General features: G+C 42.2%; 2 protein-coding genes across 2 annotated transcripts; both read right to left on the bottom strand.

Annotated features, from left to right (window-relative positions):
- Window positions 1–1,028: 1,028 nt before the first annotated feature.
- On the bottom strand, window positions 1,029–5,646 carry LOC134444333 (zinc finger protein 852-like). Its single transcript, XM_063193665.1, has 2 exons — window positions 5,072–5,646; window positions 1,029–2,518 (listed from the first exon to the last, which is right to left on the bottom strand). Exons 1-2 carry the CDS (start codon window positions 5,439–5,441, stop codon window positions 1,854–1,856), a joined length of 1,035 nt encoding a protein of 344 aa, XP_063049735.1. The 5' UTR covers window positions 5,442–5,646; the 3' UTR covers window positions 1,029–1,853.
- A 1,303-nt stretch (window positions 5,647–6,949) lies between these two features.
- Window positions 6,950–10,543, bottom strand: LOC134444352 (glutamic acid-rich protein-like). The gene is made up of 2 exons (XM_063193692.1): window positions 10,026–10,543; window positions 6,950–8,556 (listed from the first exon to the last, which is right to left on the bottom strand). The coding sequence occupies exons 1-2, from the start codon at window positions 10,363–10,365 to the stop codon at window positions 7,949–7,951; spliced, it is 948 nt and encodes a 315-aa protein (XP_063049762.1). The 5' UTR covers window positions 10,366–10,543; the 3' UTR covers window positions 6,950–7,948.
- Between the last annotated feature and the right edge of the window lie 277 nt (window positions 10,544–10,820).

Below are 10,820 nucleotides of genomic sequence, written 5' to 3'. Positions count from 1 at the left end.
CAGTGGATTATAGTGGCTAAGAGGAGGTAGAGGTTGTCCCACCAGAGTCAGAGTACAGCTTGAAGAGGAGGAGGATTACCATATACAATACTAATACATTAGGGCTGCACAATTCATCGAAAATCGTGATATAATCGTGATACCGAAATCGTGATTTCAATTGGGATTTCATTGTGGCAATAGTGACCTGCCTTCTAGCCTCCTTGAATCCAGAACATACTGACAGGTTGGAGTTTCTGGACAGAAATCTATCCACCTAAGTTTCATGCTATTGCCTTTTACATGATAATTACGATTCAGTTTTATTTTGTTTATCCCGTATATAATTCATTCTTGGTTATATTTCATTTTGTTACCCTTTTAGATCAAATTCGGCCAAAGATCAATAATCATGATTTCAATTTTGACCCCAAAATTTTTTTTAATCGTGATTATAATTTTTTCCATTGGCGTGCAGCCCTACTATTCTGCCCAACAATTTCAGAACGCAGTATCTTGAAAATGGTCGAAAATGGGTTTAGACCAGAAATTGGCCTTAAAATACCTTCTTTTTCTTGTGTTAAAATTTTTTGGTCCAACTTGGTCCCGTTTCAGAAAAAAAAACGATAAAAATTGATTATACTGTGCTTTTTGGTTTTAGGAGGTTACATCGTACTAGCCAAGAATGCAGTATATTGCGCAATATACTGCACTTCTCCATTGACACCGTGGTTTTGTTGTAGACAGTAATACCACAACAGAACGCAGTATATTGATTTTCAGCTAAAAAGTAATGACAATATATATATATATATTTTTTTTTTTTCTTGTGTGCATACATTTCTACCATAAAAATGTATTATATGGAAGTGTCATCACCACTTTACCTCCAACACAGTTGTGTGGCCAGAAAGGAAACTTTAAAGCCTTTTTTCTCAGCCATTTCAAACTATACTGCGTTCTGAAATTGTAGGGCAGTATACATGTGTATTTATATGGCGCAGTATCACAAATATGAAGTTGAATTCAAAGCGTTTCAAAATACACATAAACATTCCCACACCAGCTCTGGAGGTGCACGTGAGAAGGTGCGCACACACGCACATACACAATCAAAGACAATAATAAAAGTCACAAGATCACAACAGCATCAAGACTTGGCCTACTTGCACAGGAAGACTGTGCACTTACTGTATCTGAGAGGTAAAACTCAATTACTTAGAGGTGCACTGTGTAATTTTTTTAGTTAAAAAAATATTGTACTTTGTTCATACTAATAAACAGTGGTTTATTATTTAGCAAATACCCATGAAAAGATCAAATTTGGTAATAGGCACAGTGTCAATGAGCAGCATAGTTGCAATACCTACTCTAGCCACCATCCTACACAGTGCACCTTTAACCTGAGGGGAGATGGGAAATGAGTACCAGTGCATTTCCAGAATCTGTGCAATGGCCATTGTAAAGGCAAATAGGTACTCCTCACTGTCCTAGCGAATAGAGGCAAAAAGCCCCCCAAAACATTAAAAACACACGGTGGATCTGTGTACATACTGCAAGCTTCTGTTAGTCTAATAATACGTCTTGCCTTTACTCCCCGTTTTGTTGCTATGTTCCCAAACTCGGGTGAAGATTTCAGAGAGGGTTTCCATGCGAGCCAGTGCGCACAAGGCAGCAAGGCTTTTCCCAGGCTACAGAACTGTTACATACTGGACACGTAACTGGCATGTTGACCATCTGATGAACCTGTAGTCATGAAAGTCAGAAGCGGAGTACTGAAATCTTAAGTTTTCTATCTGAGGAGTACCTGATTTTTTCCCCTTCAACCAATTGACCCAATGCAGCACTCTGCTTTTCTTCTCCTTTGACGAACGTCACATTTTATACTTGGTCTTGCCACACTTGGCACAAGGCCTGGTGGAAATGCGGCGTCTTCTCGATGGGTCTGGCTGGTCTTCCCTACTACCGCACACGCTACATTTCGGATGTGAATTGTGGATATTCATTTTATGCGTTCGAAGTGAAAACTGACAGATGAAGGACTTGCCACAAATGTCACAGACGAAGGGTTTCTCTCCCGTATGAGTCCGCATGTGAACAGTCAGCTGTTTCGTGGTGAAGAAGGTGGTGGCACACACATTGCAGGCCGGTAACTCCTTCTTGTTGTGCACCAAGGCGCGGTGCTTAACCAGATGGATTTGACGAGAAAAGGATTTGTTGCAGTCTTTGCAGCGTTTGTTAACATAGACCACACTATTCCTACGCCTGTGATATTTCTTAGAACGAGCTCCCACCTTCCCCTTCTTGCGTGGAGCTCCGGAGGTCTGGCTTTGACTTGGACCCGACACGTCTGACTCCAGCTCCAGCACCTCCTCATCATCGTCGTCTTCCTCCTCCTCCTCCTCACTCTCTGACTTGGAGGAATCCACAGGAGCTACTGAGAATAGGCCTGCAGCTGCTGTGTCCTCCTCTGGTGGTTGTTCTTCCATCTGGACCACAGGCTGTGCTTCATCTACATCTGCGCCTGCACCAATGGCACCTGCAGGTGGAGGAGGCACAAGACAGCACATTGAATTCCTCATGATATAGCCTAGAGCAGGGCTTTAAATTGACACCAGTCCACTGGCCAAATGCCAGTGAAATTTGAGTTTGGCTGGTGGAAAAGACCAGCTAACTAACCACTTTGACCCATTATGGTGTGTCTGTGTGCGTTTGGCTAGTAAGATTAACATCTATAGCTTTTTCGGCTGGTGATGAAAAAAGGTTAATTTAGGGCCCTGTAGCCTAGTGCAGGGGTACCCAACCCTTGCCACCTTGGGGCCCACTTGAAATTTTCAGAAATGTTCAGGGCCCAATGCGGCCCATCTCTGCTCTGCCCAATAAACAATACAACCAAAATGAAGAGTCAACAGCAACACAGCAACAAATGAAAATGTATCTGATGGTGGGGGACCTTTCAGGTGACTTTGGCCTGTGCCCAGCCAAAACAGTCAACAGCCCCCCTGCCCAGTGGTGTAGTCTACGTAGAACGCGGGTATACGGAGTATACCCACTTCTAAATTTCAGGGATTTCAGTATACCCACTTAAAATTGATGGATCCATTGTTTTGAATAGCACAAATATATACAGTATACCCACTTCAAAAACAATTCAAATATACAGTATACCCACCACAAAAAAGTAGACTACACCCAGGGCCGCGTTAACCCTCGCCGGGGCCCGGTGCAGACGCAATCCGGGGCCCCTACACCACATTATAATGAGCCATAGCCTATTTAAAACGCATGAAACAACCCAGGCTACACGTTCTACTCCAACACACAAAAAAAGGATGCGCGGAAATTGGGACCCCCTGCTGAGTTCACCAGTACGCAACGCAAGCCATTGGAAGGCTAGCCAGCTGACAGGGAGGAGATTCTGTGCACTACTGTTTAGCAGAGTATCCTAAACGTCGGCTCAGCTAGAACTACCAAACAGAAGCACAACCAAAAGTATCTTATTTTGCTACGTTGCTGCAGACCAATTTGTGGAATCGAAACCGTCGTGGGAAACACGTGTTAATTAATGTAACTTCCAATGGCCTTGGAAAGACTGGCTGTCTGTCAAAGGAAAGTAGCCTACTCAGCTGTCGCTTGACGCGAGGAAGGGGAATCCCCTAGCAGCGAACCACAGCAAAGTGAAGCTGTCACGAAATCCCCTCAAAATGTACCATATAGGCTACCAATTAAGAAGTCAGCGGTTTTCATCTAGATGGTGCATTACAATGCAATAGTGTGCAATCATTACAGTAGATTACGGTGCAAACTCAGGCCAAATGTTTGGATGTGGATGTAGCGCAAGTTTTTCCCCCCCTCCCAGATAAGAGCCACTTGCTAACTGAACAATCCGCGAGTGGTACCCAGGCATGTTTTAACTGAACACAAAGCCGAACGCAAAGATATACGCTGACAGAGCATCGACATTAGACCCATTACAGTGCTTTAGGGAAATGGCCATAACATTGCTTTAGGAAAATGCGACTAGCCTATATCATTTTAGTGTTTGCTAGATTGGCTTGCCCTGTTGTTGTCAGACTGTCAGAACTTTGAGTGCTGGTTGGTGCACTTGCTACGTAGCATTATTGTGAACACTTTTTAAAAAACACCTCAGAAGTGGTCCTCGCCGCGCCATGCAAGACTTTTGTTTCGCGAATGCAGTTGGGTGCGTGATTTATTTCCCCATGTTTTAACAATAGAATAAGATAACGTTACAGTAGGTTGGTGTGCTGTGCTCTGTTTGCTTAGCTTAGGCCTACATGATTGCACAAGTCCATGATCGCTATGCAACAATTATTACAAAAAGCGATTATAACACTGACATTACAAAAATGGATAACGTTGCCAACCTTCTCTTCAATGCGTTAATCCATGCCGGGCTGAAGTTTATCCGTACAATCTGAAGCAAGTGCTGACGCAGAGTTTCTCACATCTTTTTAGACAGTAGCCCATCATCAAACTATAAAATTATTGACCACCGTTTTCACTGGTGGCACACAACCAGAAGCATCTGACTGAAATGATAAGTTCCGACCTCCGATTCCTGCGTGCATGCAGAGGCGATTCTAGGCTCAGTAGGGGGGCCAAGCGAAAATTAAAAAGAAAGAACACTTGTAACAAATCGCCACTGCTGTTCCCCAGCTACAGTCTTAGGGGGCCCAAGCTGCCTGTCTAGCCTGGTGACATAATGCATATGCGCCTCTGCTTGCCTACGGATGGCGAAATGCGTCAAAAGTACAATTGATTGTCTCAAAATATCGTTTCATATTTTCCAATCTCTCTGATCTCACAACGTCCGGGGCCCCCTCTAGTGGCGGGGCCCGGTGCTGCAGCACCGGTTGCACCATAGGATAACGCGGCCCTGACTACACCACTGCCCCTGCCTGTCCTAAAGCAGAGATTTTTCAGATTGGGGGGCTGGGCAGGGGGGCTGTGTAGGCTTGCTAGGAATACTCTGGCAAGTTGGAAGCACGGAAATAAACTAAGTCAAACGAATCAAAGATCAAACCTAAGGCTGGGATCTACTGTGGGGGACCTCGTCCTACAAACACGTTACCTTCAAAAACAAACTGCGCAACTTGAGTGGAATAACCATGCTCGAAATTACTGTCTTGCACGGTGTCGAGAGGTTCACCATGCAGTGGCGCGGGGAGCTTCCCCAAGGTTTGTCCTGTTGTGTTCTTCACATCAACTTGATTAGCGTGGTTGTTGAACTCTTCCAGCTTCTTGGTCAGACGATGAATGTCACTCTGTTTCTTATTAAGTTCTTCGATGAACGCAGCAAAAGTGCCGTCAAACAACTTCATGATTTCGGCAACAGCCTTTTTGGTCAAGTCCTCCAAAATAAGTGAAACACGGCCCTCTATACATGACATCTTTGGCAATGCAGAAAAGTTGAGTAGTCTCTCCTTGATCCGGTTGAGCATTAAGTTGATAACTTAAACTATTAAAAGTATCTATGCATGTATACTACAAACGTTCCTAGGCATTAGTAAACCTGTTATTGTTGTTGTTTTCTTTGCAGTCGTCTGCGCCGCAACCGCTATAAATTGAAGAAAACTGTGCACTGGCTACTTCCTTTGTTGAAGCCCATAATGGCACGTGAACATATTCCTTGCTGCCATCTAGTGGTATGGGGTAATATACATAAAACACATTGAGATTTATATATAAAGTGAATAGATTCAAGAGAAGAGGCTTCAAATTATTGTGGGATTTCTTAGCGTACAGTGGATCTATTTAGATAGAAATGTGCTAAATGATCCAGAACAAATTGGCCCATTTATTGTTAATTGGTGGGCAATTCTCCAATTAGGGTACTTTTTGACCAGGACAACTTCAGGAAATATGAAAACGTAACTATTTGTATACTTAGTATTCACATTCTTTGTCGATGACTGAAGATGTTGGTAGTAATCATATTAAATTATTAATATTGCATGTTTGGTAGGCCCTATTTCCAGACGGCACAAAGGAAATACCATTTCCATCATGGAAATAGTACAGGAAATTACAGTTGTGGAATGACATTTCCTACCTTTAACTCCAAAATCATATTCTAGCTAAGAAGTCTTTACCTGGCTCTTGCCCGGCCATATATGGCAGAAAACCTTTGGGAAACGTTTGGGACGGCATACTGTATGGCCCTCATTTGGGCCAAAGTAAAAACAAAAGGATTTAGATTGAAATAGGCTACATGATCCAGTACAAATTGGCCCATTTTATGTTAATAGGTGGGCGATTCTCCAATGATTAGGGTACTTTTTGACCAGGACAATTTCAGAAAATGTATTGGTATACTTAGTATTCACATTCTGACAATGACTGAAGATGTTGGCAGTGATCATGTTAGATCATTAATATTGAATTTTTGGGATTTTTTTTTCTAGACCAGGCAAAGAAAATACCCTTTCCGTCATGGGAATAGTAGTGGAAATGACTGTTGTGGAAAATGACATTTCACCACTTTCCCTCCAAAATCTCATTATAGCTGAACATTCTAGCTTTGGAGAAAGTACCCCTTTTTGTGTATGAAAGGTGCAATTTTCCAGTCATAATGAATACTTAGAATTTGATGGTGTTGGTAAGCATTTATTAAAATAGAAACAGTTGTCAAAGGGCAGCATGAATTTTAGAGATGAACTGCTAAAATTATTACACAGTGCACCTTTAACTTTTACCATAGCATTAGAAGATGATCACAAATGACAACTAACAAACTTTTATAAATCCTGATTTTTCCCCTTATTCCTCTCATGAAATATAAACAGTTTGGAAATGGCATACATGAATTGTCTACTGAGTTTAATATAACCCTTTGATTTTTGTTGTTTTTCTTACCACCTGTGGGGAGAACTCTGGCATCAATCCATGGGAATCCCTCTGAATATTCTGTTGTTGTGGTTACTGACTAAATAATTCTAAAGCAAGGCGCCTGAGATTTTAGTTTGTACTGAGTAGTGGAAATGACAATAAACCCAGGGGACAGGTGTTCAACATGTGAAAAAATTGATATTTTCGAAATGTGCATTTTTAATACAACACATTTTTACTTACATGGATGTAAATTAAGGTTTTATGATTGGATTTGACATTAATTTACAATTCCATCATTGGGTACAGAAGGTCAAAGGCCAAAAGTCAGGCTTAAGGACAGAGAGAAAACGGCTATAATCACATATCTGTTGCCATGTTCCCAAACTCGGGTGAAGATTTCAGTGAGGGGTTCCATGAGAACGAATGCGCACAAGGCAGCAAGGGAATTCCCTGGCTACAGAACTTGTACTGTATGTTAAACATGAACCGGTAGTTCAAATTTCGGCCGATACCGATATCCGATATTGATATTGCGGTTTTGGCCGATAACGGATATTAACCGATACCGATGTTTTTTTTGTTTTGTTTTTTAAGAGATAACATTTAATACAGACTGACAATGATAAACAAACTGAATTTTTGAATGTCCTCTTATTTCCAAAAACACTTTTTAACTCCCTGTGATAAAATTAGATAAAAAAATAGAGACAAACTAGAAGACAAACAATGAAAGTCACTGTCAAGTCCAATCTTTTAGAACCGTAACATACAAAAAAACATTGGCGTTAACATCGGCCCAGTTTTACCCATCGGACCGATGTCCGATGTGTTGAAAAATGTCAAATATCGGCCGATACCGATACATCTGGCCGATACATCGTGCATCCCTAGTCATGACATTCAGAAGCATGACATCTTTGGTGTCCTTTCTGAAGAGCACCTGATTTTTCCTTCAACCAATTGACCCCCAACCCTGCACTCGGCTTTTCTTCTTCTTCTACGAACGTCACAGATTATACTTGGTCTTGCCACACTTCACACAAGACCTGGTGGAAATGCGGCGTCTTCTCGATGGATCGTGTTCCAGTGGCTGCTCTTCCCTGCTACCACACGCGCTTCATTTCAGATTTGTATCATGGATCCTCATATGCATCCTAAGCGCAGATGGATAGATGTAGGTTTTGCCACAAATTTCACAGCCGTAGGGTCTCTCTCCCGTATGAGAGCGCATGTGAACAGTCAACAGGTATGTGGTCAAGAAGGTGCTGCCGCAAACTTGGCAGGCCGGCAGCTCCTTTTGCAAGTGCACCAAGGCGCGGTGCTTTGCCCAGTCGGACCGATAAGAAAAGTATTTGTTGCAGTCTTTGCAGCGTTTCAGCCTATTGTTCAAATGTTTTAGGGTCTTAGGGTCACCTCCCACCTTCCTCTTCTTTTGTGGAGCTCCGGAGGTCTGGCTTTGACTTGGACCAGACGTGTCTGACTCCAGCTCCAGCACATCATCCTCCTCCTCCTCCTCCTCCTCCTCCTCCTCATCATCATCATCGCCGCCTTCCTCCCTTCCTTCCTCCTCCTTCTCTTCCTCTTCACTCTCTGACTTGGAGGAATCCACAGGAGGCTCTGTGAATAGGCCTGCAGCTGCTGTGTCCTCTTCTGGTGGTTGTTCTTCTATTTGGACCACAGGGTGTGCTTCGTCATCATCATCATCTTCATCATCACCATCGTCACCTGCAGTGGAAGCAGCACAAGACAGTATTACTACTGATACTCCTGGACACTTTGGTGGTAACTTTGTCTTGGCCACCCAGCACAGGTGACACTATGTACACTTTATTTTTGGTGTGTGTGTGTGTGTATGCGTGTGTGTGTGTGTGTGTGAGAGTGTGTGTGTAGTGACACAGGGGGCGACACCCCCCCCCCCATCCTTTTTCCAAGGAATACTATGGACATTGTACTAGGCAGAGAGACTATGGACACTCCTGGACACTTAATGAACACTTTGTCTTGGCTTCTATGTGCCACTTGGCTAAGGCACATGTTAACACTGTGGACATTTACACTTTATATTTGGGGTGTGTGTGTGTGTGTGTTAAAGAGAGATGCCTTGGCAAAATGTATGCAACAGTAAGCTATATATGATTATTTTATGTGTAAATATGTGTATTATGTCTTGTGGGTAATGTCTTTATTTATGTGTGTATGCTACTTGGCACCTTAATTTCCCCCTGGGATCAATAAACGATACTCTACTCTACTACATTACATTACACTTAGCTGCTGCTTTTATCCAAAGCCACTTAGCTATTTTACAGGGTATGGGTTACAGTCCCTTGAAGGATCAGGAAGCGCGCTCAACACCTTGTCTTCTTATACTTTACACTGGGTGCTTAACTTCGTCAATGAATGAACTCAAATCTCAAAAGAAAGTGAATAAAGAAGCACTCATCAGATTTCTTTTTCATATTTAATCGCCTCACATCACAGACGTTTCGGGCTTACACCCTTCTTCAGTGTAAAATGGCCATTTACAAAAAGAAATCTGATGAGTACTTCTTTATTCACTTTCTTTTTACAGTCCCTTGAGCAATGTGGGGTTGCTCAAGGGCGCATCAGCCCTGGATTGAATGTAAATAAGCTAAAAACAATATTCCCATGCATTATAATGTACTGTATTATTATTACTCTCATTACTCTCAGCTATTCCCCGGTGTTGCTTTTTCTCGCAGACCTAGACAAATCACATGCCCATGCACTGTCTGCATGAGCTGGACTTGAAAAGGGTAGCTAGGTGTGCATACTAGGTTATAATTCTTTTGTTTGGCATTTGAAGATTTCAAAATGAGTACATGGTAAGCATTGATACGTATGTTTCCAACACCAAATCGTGTTCTACATGCATGCACCAACTAGTGCTAGTCTTGAAAGTGGGGTTCATAGTAGTGTCAGAGAGACTGGATAAGATACTCCTAGAATCTGATAGTGTGGCAAGGAGTGGGGTACATTGGCTGGAATCTAAAATTGCTGTGGGGCAGGTTTTTGGGAAACCTGACATATTACAGTTACAACACATGTGCACACGACAAACACAAGATTGTTTTTTGATGTTACCCTGGGGAAACTGCAAGTTAGGCCTATTGTATTAGAAAGCATAGCACAATATCTCGCCTGGGATGCAATCAGACCAAATGGCAGTTTACCTTCAAAAATGAACTCAAGTTTCACGGGAGAATCCAACTGCTGAACTTGTGTGGAATAATCATGCTCGAAATTACTTTCTTGCGCGGTGACAAGAGGTTCAACGTGCTGTAGCGAGGATGGCTTTCTCAAGGGTTGTCTCGTTGTGTTCACATGGACTTGATTCGCGTTGTTGTTGGACTCTTCCAGCTTCTTGGTCAGACGATCAATATCACTCTGTTTCTTATTAAGTTCTTGGATGAAAGCAGCAAAGGTGCGGTCAAACAATTTAATGATTTCGGCTACAGCCTTTTTGCTCAAGTCCTCCAAAATAAGGGAAACATGGGACTCTATCGCTGACATCTTAGGGCAATGCAGAAAAGTTTTGTTGTCTTACAACAGTTGAGCAGTCTCGGTATTATCTTCTTGGTCCGGTTGAACATTAAGTTGATAACATTAACTATTAAAAGTATCTATGCATGTTTACTACAAAGCTCCTGGCCATTATTAATGCATCTGTTGTTATTTCTACTCGGTCGCCAGCACCATGAATTGAAGAAATCTGTCCATGGGCTACTTCCTTTGTTGAAGCCGATAGCCGCACGTGAACAACATGTAGCATACTGCCATCTAGTGGTATGGGGTAAAAAGAAAACAAATAATACACACAAGCTTCAACTCAAATTTCCCATAGAGAGCTGTGTGTATTTATTTATAAGAAAAGGTGAATAATAGATTCAAGAAAAGTGTCAAGGTTAATTAACTATAGCTTTTTAAGTCTTTTTAAGTTTTCATTTTCAATTTTGTAGATTTTTCTG

This window comes from Engraulis encrasicolus, unplaced genomic scaffold, assembly GCF_034702125.1.
Source record: "Engraulis encrasicolus isolate BLACKSEA-1 unplaced genomic scaffold, IST_EnEncr_1.0 scaffold_51_np1212, whole genome shotgun sequence".
Lineage (NCBI taxonomy): Eukaryota > Metazoa > Chordata > Actinopteri > Clupeiformes > Engraulidae > Engraulis > Engraulis encrasicolus.
This window is presented reverse-complemented; position numbering and strand designations above follow the sequence as displayed.